Source organism: Trachypithecus francoisi, unplaced genomic scaffold (genome assembly GCF_009764315.1).
Source record: "Trachypithecus francoisi isolate TF-2019V2 unplaced genomic scaffold, Tfra_2.0 Lachesis_group12, whole genome shotgun sequence".
Lineage (NCBI taxonomy): Eukaryota > Metazoa > Chordata > Mammalia > Primates > Cercopithecidae > Trachypithecus > Trachypithecus francoisi.
The window spans coordinates 13,577,931-13,592,749 of record NW_022681457.1 but is presented as its reverse complement, the minus strand read 5'-3'; the positions used below and the strand labels follow the sequence as shown (position 1 = coordinate 13,592,749).

The 14,819-nt window shown below is 46.2% G+C and overlaps 1 protein-coding gene across 1 annotated transcript in view; it reads right to left on the bottom strand.

Moving 5' to 3' along the window:
* Positions 1-13,820: 13,820 nt before the first annotated feature.
* ZNF8 (zinc finger protein 8) overlaps positions 13,821-14,819 on the bottom strand; it is a 69,172-nt gene continuing 68,173 nt past the window's right edge. Inside the window, 2 exon segments of the mRNA XM_033224714.1 lie at positions 13,821-14,795; positions 14,798-14,818. Coding sequence (XP_033080605.1) covers positions 14,641-14,795; positions 14,798-14,818 — 176 coding nt within the window. The 3' untranslated portion in view covers positions 13,821-14,640.

Genomic DNA, 14,819 nt, shown 5'->3' with positions numbered 1-14,819 from the left:
AAAAAAAAGAAAGATAAAGGTTGCAAAGATTTTACTGTTTGGATAAAAAAAGCCATTCTATTACCATTATAATTTTGTCTATGAATTGACCTAAAAGTCCTGCTGGAGAATGGGGGGTAGGAAGAAAAAACAAAAGCAAAGTCTTTTGTGGTTGTAGCTGGGAGGCATGTCGTTGCTGAAGCATCTGTTCTACAAGTTGTAATTCAGCTTCTGCCTCCTTAGGAAGTTGCCGAGGGGAATCTAACGAAGAATCTCCTTGGAGGGTTTGATAGAGATGAGTGAGTTGAAAAGGAGCTATACCTAGCATTGGGTGCAGCCAATTAATATCCCCTAATAACTGTTGAAAGTTATTCAGTTTGTAATTTGTTCTTACAAAGAGCTACCTTCTAAGGCTAAATACTTTTTTCAGTAACAGTAGTACCTAAGTACTGGTATGGGGAGGTTGTTTGCATCTTTTCAGGAGCTATTTTGAGATTCCATTGAGTTAAAGCCCATTTTATTTCTCTGAATAACTGGTATAACACTTGATCTGTAGGAGCGGCCAAAAAAATATTATCCATATAATGAATGATGTAGGCGGTGGGAAACATATTCTGAGGCTCCTTCAATGCTTTTCCTACAAAATGCTGACAGAACATAGGACTGTTGAGCATGCCCTGGGGTAATAAAACTTTTTATTGATCATGAGAGACAGGCTGTCTCTGATTAACAGAAGGCACAGAGAAGGCGAATTGAGGCTGTCCTTCTTGTGTAATGGTATAGTAAAAAAAACAGTCTTTAAGATCTATTACTACAAGAGGCTAATCTTTTGGAATGGTTGCCGGGGATGGCAGACCTTGCTGTAATGCACCCACTGGTTTAATTTGTGCATTAATAGCTCTCAAATTTTGCAGCAGTTGCCATTTTCCTGACTTTTTTGGGGTCACAAATACTGGTGAATTCCAAGCAGATTCTTTTGTATATCCTGCATCCAACTGCTTTCTTACCAGCTGATGGAGTTGAGTCAGTTTCTCCTGTGATAGGGGCCCTTGATCCACCCACACAGGTTTATCAGTCAGCCACTCTAGCAGCAAGGCAATGGGTGGAGAAGTATCAATGACCCCATCAGAAATTCTGATGCCCTAGCCCTGTCCTATCCGTTTGCCCAGTTATCGATATTGGATTGGGGTTTCCCTGTAGGAACTTTCCCAAGCCTTTCCCACTCTGATATCACATTTCCTTCAATATTTTAAATCCTGGATTATCAGCCTTTTCATTTGTAAGTCTCATATCCCATGCTGTAAGTAAATCTCAGCCCCAGAGATTTGCAACATAAGGTTGAAAAGTACATGGCTGTCCATCTGGACCGAGACAAAGTAAAATTTCAGCACTCTGTTGAACACTTTGAGCTGTTCCTACTCCCACTAAGGATGTAGAAGTTAATTGCAGGGGCCAAGATGGGCGTCAATTGTTTTTGGATATTACTGAAACATCTGCTCCCGTGTCCACACGTCCATAGCACTTCTTTCCTTTAATTTGCACTGCACAGGTGGGTCAATTAAAAGCTATGGGTTGGGATAGGTAAATTCCCTGTGTAGTTGTACTCCCAAATTCTTGATTTCCTGTTTTCTCCTTTTGTGAAGAAGGGTGTAATTTGCAGAGAATAATAATAATAAGCAATAGCTGAGCAATGTATTCCCCAGGTTTAAAAACCCAAAGATGTTGTGACATTACAATTACTTGAATTTCTCTTTCATAATCAGAGTCAACAATCCCGGGGACCACAGTAATGCCCTGTAAGTTAAGATGGCTTTGGCCTAAAATTAATCCTTTATATCCTGTTGGCAAAGGTCCCCAAATGCTGGTGGGAATTTTGGTGGGTTTGTCTCCTCCAACTAACGTGACCCTTTCTCTGACTGGGCGATCTAATCCTGCACTCCCAGGTGTTCCAGAGGAGAGGGAGTCAATGTTCCTCCAGGAACCCACCCCTGTAGCGGGGTTGTGGCCTGGATGGGGAATGCCCTCATTGTTTGAGGGGCCTGCGCCCAGGCCCCATTTTCATTTCCTGACAGCGGCGTGCCATTCTGATGAAATTTTGAGCAATATTGATTAGCCCAATGATTTCCTTTATTATGGCAAGGGCAGCATCCTGGTGTGTGTGTGTGTGTTTGGAGAGGGGGCAGGTACTGCATTATAAGATCTCTTCTGCCTAGAGGTCTGATGGCATTCTTTTTTGAAATGTCCAGTTTTTCCACAATTATAACATTTTCCCACTTTAGGGCTCAACCCTTGGCCCTTTTCAGATTTGTTCACTACTAAATTAACCATTGCTTGAGCTAACATTGTTGAACGATGGAGTTCAGTTCCCACATCCTGACAGGCTTTGAGAAAATTTCCCAAGCTCTTTGTACATCTCACAGGTGCTAATGCACATTTACAATCTGCATTTGCATTTTCAAAAGCTAGGGTCAAAGGAAGCATTTTCACAGCAGCAGTATGAGGCATTTGACGCTGCACTGCCTGTTGTAACCATGCAATAAACTGTGCATAGAGCTCTTGTGATTTTTGCATGGTATGCGGAAAAGATTGTACTGGGACCCCTTTCTCAGGAATGGTGGCCCAGGCATGCTTAGTGGCCAAGGCACACTGATGGTAAGCAGCATCTGGAAGTGCAATTGTTGCACCAGGTCTAAATAAGAGTCACTACCCAACAGCATTTCCTCTGTAATGTTCCCACGTCTAGCGGCAAGATTCTGTCTAGCCTGGTCTGCACACATTTCTTTCTTTTTTTTTTTTTTTTTTTGAGACGGAGTCTCGCTCTGTCGCCCAGGCTGGAGTGCAGTGGCCGGATCTCAGCTCACTGCAAGCTCCGCCTCCCGGGTTCACGCCATTCTCCTGCCTCAGCCTCCCGAGTAGCTGGGACTACAGGCGCCCGCAACCTCGCCTGGCTAGTTTTTTGTATTTTTTAGTAGAGATGGGGTTTCACCTTGTTAGCCAGGATGGTCTCGATCTCCTGACCTCGTGATCCGCCTGTCTCGGCCTCCCAAAGTGCTGGGATTACAGGCTTGAGCCACCGCGCCCAGCCCCTGCACACATTTCTTGCCAATTTAAATTCCATGTCAGATATGCACTAGCAGACAAACAAGTGCAAGCTAAATGCTTTCTATCAAAGGGTGGGAAGCACACAGCGCTGAATACAGATTCTAACAATCCTAAAGTAAATGGGCTCTGTATTCCATTGTTAACCACACTAGCTTTTAATTATTTCAATAATTTAAATTTTACTGGATTGTGTTCATGAATAAACTGCTATGGATTATTTGGATCAGGCCTTAAGGTGATAGGAAAAGCACAAGGTCCTAGTGGCTCGCCAGCTATGGCTGCAGCATGCAGAATTTTTTGTACTGGGGTCTCTATTTCTGCTACTGGGGGCAGTACAGGCCAGTTCTCATCCTCCCTCTCCTGTTTATCATTTTCAATGGGCACTGTTGGTGAGACAAAAGATTCTTTCCATTTTTGAGATTCAGAACATAGCTCCTGCTGTCCGGCAGAATAAGAAGAGGACAATGGCAGGAGGACAGTACAGACCAAACCCCAAGCAGAGAAACAGAAGGATCCACTTTAAGAGGTTTCTTTTTTTTTTGAGACGGAGTCTCGCTCTGTCGCCCAGGCTGGAGTGCAGTGGCCGGCTCTCAGCTCACTGCAAGCTCCGCCTCCCGGGTTCACGCCATTCTCCTGCCTCAGCCTCCCGAGTAGCTGGGACTACAGGCGCCCGCCTCGTCGCCGGCTAGTTTTTTGTATTCTTTAGTAGAGACGGGGTTTCACCGTATTAGCCAGGGTGGTCTCGATCTCCTGACCTTGTGATCCACCCGTCTCGGCCTCCCAAAGTGCTGCGATTACAGGCTTGAGCCACCGCGCCCGGCTGAGAGGTTTCTGATAAGCGCGTTTCAATCCTTCTCCTACTCGGTCTCAATTTTCCACAGCCAGGGTACCTGTCTGCAGAAACCATGGGTTATGTGTAATAACCTCCTGTAAAAGCTTAATGTTTGAGAACTAACCTGAGCACCAGATTAAGTAAAACTTTAAGCAGCTGCACAGAATGTTGCTCCTCAATAGACAAATTCTGCCCCATGTTACCCTGATTCAGAAACTCCTCAGGGAACTGACCTTATATTCTCCACCTGCAGATTCTCCCTTCCAGGGGTTCCTAGTTCCTCTAATCAGTTTCACTTTCTCTGCTCTGGCAGACCTTCCTGGTTCAGGTCCTCGGTCGGGCACTACTTGTCAGGGTTGCTTCTGGACCAAACGGAGGACGAAGGCAGAAATGAAGACAAAGACAAAAGGATCTGTTTGAAAGAAGGGGTCAGGGGGCTCCTTGATTCTAGGGAACAAGGGCCCTGAGCTTTTACAGCCCTTCATATTTATTAGGTAGAGTGAACAGGGAGGAAGGGGTAACTGTCGGTCAGCTATTTGATTTAACACAGGCCCACGATTGCTTGCTTTGTTCAACAGGTTCCAGATGTTCCTGTAGATAACCTCAAGGAGCACGGGACGTGGGGCGTGACGGCCCCCAGCATTCCTTCTGGGGGCAGAGGCAGTGTCAGTTTGCCGACATTGTGCTTTCAGGAGAACAGTTTGCGGTTTGCTCATAGAGCCTCCAGTGGTATACTGAGTTGGTCACGACCCTCATTCCTTCGGCCTGCAGCACAGGACCCTCCCCTCCCAGGGGCGCATAAGCGGTGACACCTGGCCAGACACGGGAGGTCGCGCCCTCAGGCACCCCGCGCGCCTGCGTCCCCGCCGACCCGGGGTCGCATTTCCCTCACAGGTCCCACCCGCCCACTCATTCACTCCCACCGCCAGCACTCTCAGCCCAGGGCGCCTCTGCACCCCTCACAATCAATCACCCTCGCCGCTCCTCCACACACCACTCACCACTGAGGCAGCCTCCTCAGACCCAGGCCCCGCGATAGTCCGCAAGCCCGGCCGCGTCTTACACAGCGCCGTGGGCACTTCCGGTATGCGCTTCCGCTCGGTGGCCACCAGCGGCCCAGGACTTCACCTCCCAGAAGGCCCTTCCCTTTCCTGCCTGGAAACGGCCATGCACGGGATACAAGGCCTTCTGGGAAATGGAGTTCCCGGCGCTGCGGGGCCGGAAGAGGAGCGTGGGAGCTGCAGATGGTCAGAACCTGTCGGTTCTGCGCAGGCAGCGCACGTAAAGGGAATTATATTGACATCCATGGTTTTATATGTTCTTTGGAATATACAGCGTACTTTTTTCTTTCTCTACGCGCACACATGTACACACATAGATATAAAAGCATACCGTTTGGAGATATTTCCCCCCCAACCTTGTATATCCTTAAGCAGATGTCCCCTAAAAACAGGTACGTTCTTCCACTCACCCAAGTAACGACATTGAAGCCTGTACCCAATCCCCAGTCCGTATGCTAAATTCTCCAGTTGTCTCAATGTCTTACGTAGTTTTCATCTTTTATTCAAGCACAAACTAATCACGCATTACACTCTACTCTATCAAGTTGCTTTCAATCTAGAATGGATCCTGTTTCTTTATAATGATCTTGGCAGTTTTCATGTATCCAAGCGAGTTTTCCAAAATGCCCTCCAATTTAGGCTTGTCCGTATAGAGTATAAAACAATCATAATCTAATTTTACACACTTGTTTTCTTCCACTGACCCTGCACATTTCTCCACTGAACAATTTTTGAAAACTTTTTGAAACATGGCATTACACCGTGTGAATGTCATTTATTTATCCCCTACCTCCAGCCATTTTGCTAGAAATTGAGCAACAGGTGTATGCAGTCCCTATACATTCGTATGTTCAGGAGACTCCCTAATAATAGGCAGGCCCTGAATGATACAAATCACCTTATTCGAGGGAGATGCCCGGGTACAGTGTGGAACATAATTCCATCTACACACAAAAGGCCTGTATGACCTAGTGGAGGAGGTTCCCAATGTGCAAACTGAGTCGGGTTACCCCTCCCTATTCCTACCACGGTCAGATCATCACAAGGGTCTTTAAAAATTCTATCAGCTATTTCCGGGCACGGTGGTTTACGCCTGTAATCCCAGCATTTTGGGAAGCCGAGGCGGGCGGATCACGAGGTCATGAGATCGAGACCATCCTGGCTAACACGGGGAAACCCCGTCTCTACTAAAAATACAAAAAATTAGCCGGGCATGGTGGCGGGCGCCTGTAGTACCAGCTACTTGGGAGGCTGAGGCAGGAGAATGGTGTGAATCCTGGAGGGGGAGCTGGCAGTGAGCCGAGATCACGCCAATGCACTCCAGCCTGGGTGACGGAGTGAGACTCCATCTCAAAAAAATAAATAAAAATAAAAAGATAAAAATTATTATTCTTTTTGCAACAGAGTGAGACTCTGTCATAAAAAAAAAAAAAATTCTATCAGTTATCGGCCTGGCCGGTGGCTCACGCCTGTCATCCCAGCACTTTGGGAGGCCACAGTGGGAGAACCACTTAAGCCCAGGAATTCAAGACCAGCCTGGGCAACATAGTGAGTCCCTGTTGCTATAAATGAAAAACAAAAAAAATTTAAATAAAATTAAAAAAAAACAGATTTACCTCTAAATAGCTATACATGACTAGTGGCTACCATGTTGTACAGTGCATTCTGGAAGATGTCCATGTTGATTTCCTTATAAGAGACCTACGAGAGACTGCTTTTTCAGACTGGAAACAGATTTCTTTCCAGTTACCCATTGCAGAAACAACCTGAATACCTTGGAGGACATGCAAATAACACTGGAAATGGACTTGGCTGTTGGCTACAACTTGTACGTAGGGGGCTCTCATAATTGGGGCTGATACAGGAAATTTTAAAAAGTAACTTGGAAATGTATGCGTGCGCTACAGCCACTTTCCAGGGACCTTTATCTTACATCTTTGGTATCGTCGAGTTAAAGCTGTCTTACACTCAACTGTTTCTGTCAACTGAACACACAAACACACACACGAGTATATATAGAACAAGTATGAATATGACCAAGACACACAGTCTCTGCTCATGTGAAGATTGTGTGGGGGACGCAGACAGTAAACAATGACAGAAATTATCAAATTTACTTTAATTTGAAAGAGTTAAGATTTTTAATTTAAATTTATTTTTTAAACTGGTAATAATTTTACATGTTTCAAAAATTCCAAAAATATAGAAGGATAAAGAATGAAAATTATTCCTCATCACTGTCCTCCCAATTCTCCTGGCCAACCAGTATGCTTGACGGTTTTACCCTTTCAGAGATTGTGTGTACATATAAACAAATGTTTCTTATTTATTTATTTATTTATGAATGAGACGGAGTTTCGCTCTTGTTGCCCAAGCTGGAGTGCAATGGCACAATATTGGCTCACTGGAACCTCCACTTCCCAGGTTCAAGCGATTCTCCTGCCTCAGCCTAATGAGTAGCTGGGATTACAAGTGTGCACCACCACACTCAGCTTTTGTATTTTTAGTAGAGATAGGGTTTCACCATGTTGGTCAGGCTGGTCTTGAACTCCTGACCTCAGGTGATCCACCTGCCTCAGCCTCCCAAAGTGCTGGGATTACAGGCGTGAGCCACCCCGCCCAGCCTGTTTCTTCTTTACATAAATGGAAACATACTCTACAGTTTGACACCTTGCTTTTATCTACTTAACTATCTTGGAGCTCTTTCTCATATTAGCATAGTTTGAGGATCCCTAATTCAAAAATCTGAAATCTGAAACACTTCTGGTCCCGAGCAGTTTGGATAAGGGATACTCAACCTGTACATAAAGCGTCTTCATTTTTAAGGCTATGATCTCCATTCCACTGTAAATGACTTAGCCAGTTCCCCATGGTGGACATGGAGGGTTGGTTCCAAATTCTGACTTTTAAAATTAATAGCATAATGAAAACCATGTACAAACAGTCTGCACACATACAAATATATGTGTAGGATTCATTCCCAGCAGGTTTGCTTAGACAAAGGGTTTATGTGTTTGTCATTTACATAGTGGCTGATAAACTGCCCTCCACAGAAGTTGTATCGATTCACATTCCCACTGGAAATGTCTAAGAACCCTCCAGTGCCCCCTCTGAGAAAACTCAAGGCTGGGAAAATACCGGGGGGAGAGCACATTGTTACAATCCTCCTGAAAGTTAATTTAAAAAGCTACATGAAATTCATAGAGAAAATAATCAAAATCTAGTAAGCATATGTTACAAGAGAGCTAGAAGGGATTCCAAATTTCTAAACACAAGATAACTATACACATATATATTCCTCTGCGTGTATGTAAAATTTAGTGTACACTATATGTATGTGTAGACACACATGTATATTTTAAGAAAAATTGCAAGGAAAATTAGTAAAATCCTAATGGTAAGGACCATCTATGGATGGCTAAAGTATAAGGAATTTTACACAAGTTTTCATATATATATATTTTTACTTTTATGCATTTTCCAAGTTTTGCTACAAAGAACTCACATTACTTTTACGAAAAGAAAAAACTATGTCTTTTCCCTAGTTAACAGTAATTTCCACAGAGGAGTTTCTCTGTTTCAAAATATCTACAAGGAAATCAGTAGGAATATCATGTTTAGAAAATGTGAACTGAAATGAGAAACAGAAAATATGCAAAGATCTGAAACACTTCTGGTCTCAAGCATTTCGATAAGGAATATTCAAGCTGTATATAAAGAGTCTTCATTTTTACGAAAATGATCACCATTCCACCATAAATGACTTAGCCAGTTCCCCATGGTGGACAAGGAGGTTGTTTCTAAATTTTTACTTTTAAAATCAATAGCATAATGAAAACCATGTAGCCTGCACACATATAAATATATATGTAGGATTCATTCCCAGCAGGTTTGGTGAGACAAAGGGTTAATGCGTTTGTCATTTACAGACTGATAAACTGCCCTCCACAGAAGACGTGTAAGAACCCTCCCACACCCCCTTTGAGAACTCAAGGCTCGCTGAGTTCCGGTTGATTGCTTCATCCCAGCTTACCACCCAGTGTGGCTGCTATAACCTCAGCCAACCCCATGCCCTCTCAGAGAAGTATCAACTGTGACCCCTTCAGGACTGGCCGTTTTGGGGGCCAAGGTGGAGGGAATGAGGCAATCACAGGCCTGACTTCCACAGCTGTCTAGAACCATGTGTCACTGTTGGTCCCACTGCTTCAGAGGGGAGGGGCTTTCCTATCTGGATTCCCAAGCCTGTGCCCCAAACTGCTGGTGGAGCAGAAAGGAGGAATGATCACGAATAGGGTTTTGGTAGCAGACTGGTTCACATTCTGGCTGGGCTGCTTGGTGGCACATTGCTTCTCCTCTTAGGGCCGTCCTGCACTGTTGGTGGCAGTGGGGATGAAATGAAGTAAGCAAATCTGAAATGTTTACATGGCAAAATCAACAGGACCTCTAACTCCATGGAGTGAGGAAGGGGAGAGGTCAAGAAGACTGATGACTGATTTTCTGGCTTCCATGAAGGGTTGGCGAGTGGAAACAGCCTCCAGGAAAGGGATCAGGGAAGCAGAGACTAGTCTGGGTGGAAAATGAGTTTTGTTTGGGGTAGGCTGGGTTTGGGGAGCTTTTGGCACACCTCGGGGAGCTGCCTAGCAGCACACAGCAGTTGTCTGGATCTGAAGCCCAAATCTCAGAGGCACCAGACTGATTTGGGAGTGAGCAGCGCAAAGCCAGGGATGTGGATGACACCTGGGGAGGGCGTGGAGCACAAGGTGGACTCTGGGACAAGACCCCAGGGACCCCAACGTTTAGGAGGGGTGACGGGAGGTTGAGAAGTCCCTGAAGAGTTGGAAGGAACCCCACAATGCAAGGAGATGGAGCTTTGCAGAGAGGTTAGCAGGCTTCACCGTCCTGGGGATGACGAGAGACGACACCAGAGGTGGTGCCCTGGACAGTGGTTGCAGTGGGTTCTGTGAAGCAGTAGGGGCAGACAGCGGGTCTGAGGTGTGAGCTGCCACCAAGGGAATGGGGAGCACAAGCAATTCTCCCAAGGGCTGGAAGGAGAAAAGCAGCAGATACAGCTAGCTGCCTCCATCATCCACTTCCCAAGACTTCTCTCCTACCTGTCTCCACCACAGAGGTTAGAAAGGTAAATACGAGGTTTCTGAGCCCCGCTGTTATTAGGGGTGGCCCCCTGACCCATCCGTGGCCAATGAGACTTAGGGGGCCATGTGCTGCAGGCTTCTGGGAATGTTTTTCCTTTAAACATCATCAGAGATAAGTGTTGGCCTGCCCATTCCCTTCTTTCAGGCTTCACTATGGATGCAAGGGCTGGAGCCATAGTAGTCTCCCCGTGACCACGATGGAAAGGTTGAGAGAATTGCAGAAAACATTGGCTATGACACAGCTGAGCCATTGAAAAGACAGCCTTTGAACAAAGCCTAATCTGTTTAAGCTATGGTCAGCTGGGTGCTGACATCAAATTCTAACTCCACCACTTCCTAGCTTGGGCTGGTTACTTTTGTTCTAGTTACTAATAACTTTTGTCCTGTGCCTAATTGTGACTATCTGTAAAATGGTACTAACTTACAGAACAATTATTGTGGCAGTGTCTGAGGACGCAGCATTTAGCTATGCGAACGAATGGAAGGTTATCTAAGGAGATAGAAGTGGCGCAGGTCAAGGTAGGAGGCCAGAGTTGCTGTGAAAAGTGAGCGCTGACACGGGCAATGTTTTGAGGACAACCCCAAAAAGGTAAGTGCAGAGAAACGAACCTGGGCCATCCACAGTGTCCTGTTGAACCTCTAGAGATGAACCACAAAGCTGGCTCTGGCATCCTGGAAGCCAGCTCTGCTTTGATTGAATAGCTGACTTGTGACACTCCCAGCATCCAAAAAGCAAGAATGGACACGGGAAGTTCTGATGCTAATGGGTTCCAATGCTCAGACATTCCAACACGGTTATTCAAATTGCTGTTTGGCAGGGTGCAGTGGCTCACATCTGTAATCCTAGCACTCTGGATGGCCAAGGTGGGAGGATCACTTGAGCCCAGGAGTTTGAAACTGGCCTAGGCAATGTAGGAAAACCCCACCTCCACAAACAAGAAATTTGCTGCGTGTGGTGGCGCATGCCTGTAGTACCAGCTACAGGGGCGGCTGAGGCAGGAGAATCGCTTGGACCTGGGAGGTTGCAGTGAACCACGTGACACAGCAAGTCTCTATTTAAAAAAAACAAAGAAAAATTCCCACCAAATGCACTGTGTGGATCTTGTTTAGATTATGATTATCATGAAACAAATGGAAAACAAAACAACATTTATGAGGCAACCCAGAACATTTGAACACTAGGTATTTGATATCTGTTTAGATGTGATAATGACAATATAGTTCTACTTGAGATTCAACAAAATTAATTTTTCCTGTTTCATCACAGAAATTCAGTGAATGTAGGCCAGGCGCGGTGGCTGCAATCCCAGCATTTTGGGAGACTGAGGCGGGCAGGTCACTTGAGGTCACAAGTTTGAGACCAGCATGACCAACATGGTAAAACCCCATCTCTACTAAAAATACAACAATTAGCCAGGCGCGGTAGTGAGCACCTGTAATCCCAGCTACTCAGAGGGCTGAAGCAAAAGAACTGCTTGAACCCGGGAGGTGGAGGTTGCAGTGAACCAAGATTGTGCCACTGCACTCCAGCCTGGGCGACAAAGCAACACTCCATCTCAAAAAGAAAAAGAGGGCCATGTGCGGTGGTTCACACCTGTAATCCCAGCACTTTGGGAGGCCAAAGTGGGCAGATCATGAGGTCAGGAGACTGAGACCATCCTGGCTAACACAGTGAAACCCCGCCTCTACTAAAAATACAAAAAATTAGCCAGGCGTGGTGGTGGGTGCCTGTAGTCCAGCTACTCAGGAGGCTGAGGCAGGAGAATGCCATGAACCCGCGAGGTAGAGGTTGCAGTGAGCCGAGATCGTGCCACTGCACTCCAGCCTGGGCAAGAGAGTGAGACTCCGTCTCAAAAAAAAAAAAAAAAAAAGAAATTAAGTGGAATTCTTTTTTCTTTACTGCAATGCCCAGTGGAGAAGAATATGAACACCCTCAGGGCTACTGCCCTGATTTGAATTCAGGCTCGGCAGTTTTACCCGCCATGGCTTTCACACTATCAGGGCACAGCAAAAATGCGAAATGACAGCTTAGTATGATTGTGAAATGGTTTTGTCCCAGTGGACGAACATGGTTATATATACATCCAGGGCAGGAGAGTGGGGGGGGAGGTAGGTGGGCGTACCAGCAAAAACATACTACTCATGTTTGCAAATATCCACAATAAATCCTTAAAGGTTATTCAGAAAAGTAAGTGGCTGGGCACAGTGGCTCATGCCTATAATCCCAATACTTTGGGACGCCACGGTTCCAGACCAACTTCGGCAACACAGTGAGACCCTGTCTCTGCAAAAAATTTAAAAAAAATTAGGGGCCGGGCGCGGTGGCTCAAGCCTGTAATCCCAGCACTTTGGGAGGCCGAGACGGGCGGATCACGAGGTCAGGAGATCGAGACCATCCTGGCTAACACGGTGAAACCCCGTCTCTACTAAAAAAATACAAAAAAACTAGCTGGGCGAGGTGGCAGGCGCCTGTAGTCCCAGCTACTCAGGAGGCTGAGGCAGGAGAATGGCGGGAACCCGGGAGGCGGAGCTTGCAGTGAGCTGAGATCCGGCCACTGCACTCCAGCCTGGGCGAGAGAGTGAGACTCCGTCTAAAAAAAAAAAAAATTAGGAATGGTGGTGCATGCCTGTGGTCCTAGCTACTTGGGAGGCTGGGGTGGGAGGATCACTTGACCCAGGAGGTCAAGGCTGCAAGTGACCAGTGATTATACCACTGACTCCAGCCTGGGCAAAAGAGTGAGACCCTGTCTCAAAAAAAATAATACTAATAATAACAACAATGGATTATCTTCCTTATTTCACATCAGTTATGAATGCTGCAAAACAGTAAAAGATGTACTAAAAAGTATATCACGTATAAACTAGCTAATGACAGCATCTGTTAAAATCAAGTTTACATGATTTCTAGTCCGGCCCTGATCGATCAAGTTTTTTTTTTTTTTTTTTTGAGACAGAGTCTTGCTCTGTCAACCAGGCTGGAATGCAGTGGTGCGATCTCGGCTCACTGAAACCTCTGCCTCCCAGGCTAAAGAGAGTCTCGTGCCTCAGCCTCCCCCAGGTAGCTAGAATTACAGGCACGCGCCACCACACCTGGCTAACCTTCGTATTTTTAGTAAAGATGGGGTTTCACCACAGGCCCAAGCTAGTCTCAAACTCCTGACCTCAAGTGATCCGCCCTCAGCCTCCCAGAGTGCTGGGATTACAAGCGTGAGCCACCATACCCGGCTTGAAGTTTTAAAAATGTCAGCTGCATTTCTGGGCTGGGTATTACCCAGGTGGCTTCTCCACCTTGGCACTACTGACATTTGGAGCTAGAGAATCCTTTGTTGAGGAGCCATCCCGGGCACGATAGGATGTTGAGCAGCATCCCTGGCTTCTACCCACTACATGACAGTGGCACCCTTCCTCCGGGCACAGCAACCAAAAATGTCTCTAGATGTCACCAAATGTGCCCTGGAGGCAAGAGCACCAACAGTTAAGAACCTCTGGCTCAGCTGGGCGTGGTGGCTCATGCCTGTAATCCCAGCACTTTGGGAGGCCGAGGTGGGCAGATCATGAGGTCAGGAGTTTGAGACCGGCCTGGCCAACATGGTGAAACCCCATCTCTACTAAAAATACAAAAATTAGCTGGCCGTGGTGGCGGGTGCCTGTAATCCCAGCTACTCAGGGGACTAAGGCGGGAGAATTGCTTTAACCTGGGAGGTGGAGGTTGTGGTGAGTCAAGATTGCGCCATTGCATTCCAGCCTGGGTGACAGAGCAAGACTCCATCTCAAAGAAAAAAAAAAAAAGAACCTCTGGCTCATAGCAACACCAGATGTTTTTCAAGAGGAGCTGTGACACTCCCCGGCAGGGAATGCTGTGAAATTTCATGGAGGCTAGTCATGTAATTGGGTTGGGGGTGTGGCTGAAACGTGGGCAGGAGCCATGCATGCTGCAAAGATGGTGAGGAACAGAACTACCCCCAGTGGACCATATCAACAGATCTCAGGGTATGAACTGAGAACCTAACTTGACTTCACACATAAGCACAAGCTCATTGCTGCATGCCTGGAATTTACCCTCCCAGAACTGCAACAGTACATTGTGTTGTTAAAAACGTTTCCAAGAGTTGGTTACTACTTGGGAAGGTCATGTTCCACGTGGGAAGGCCCCTCACAGTATTGCCATGGTCAACATCATACCCTCTACCAGTCCGCAAGCAACAGGCTACTGTCCTAGGTCTCCTGGCAAAATTGGGCCCACAGTGACAAGGAGAAATACTGCACCAAGTCAGTACACGTTACTCTACAATTTACTCTACCATAAATTACTTTCATTTTAATGATCCTTTACAAAACGGGGTTGCATACTGATTTCTTGACATTACACAGGTGGGTAGGTTATATTACCTGTGAACTCACCGTGCTGTAATGGAAGGAATGTCACAAAAGATGTCGCTAAAGAGGGCACTGAGTTTGATAGATTTGGACCAACCAACCTTGGGTGCTTGGGAAGCGTCATTTCCTCAGAAAGTCAGAAGTCACCGATGACATTTCTACCCCCAGCCCCTCTTTTCATGTGTACACTATGTGGACTTACCACATTTTTGTACCTGTGGTTAAAAGTCACCAGCAAAGTCTCTCTCCTATGTGGATTCTCTGATGTCAAACAGCACGGAAGCGCCCACAGCAGGCTCTTCCACTCCAATGACG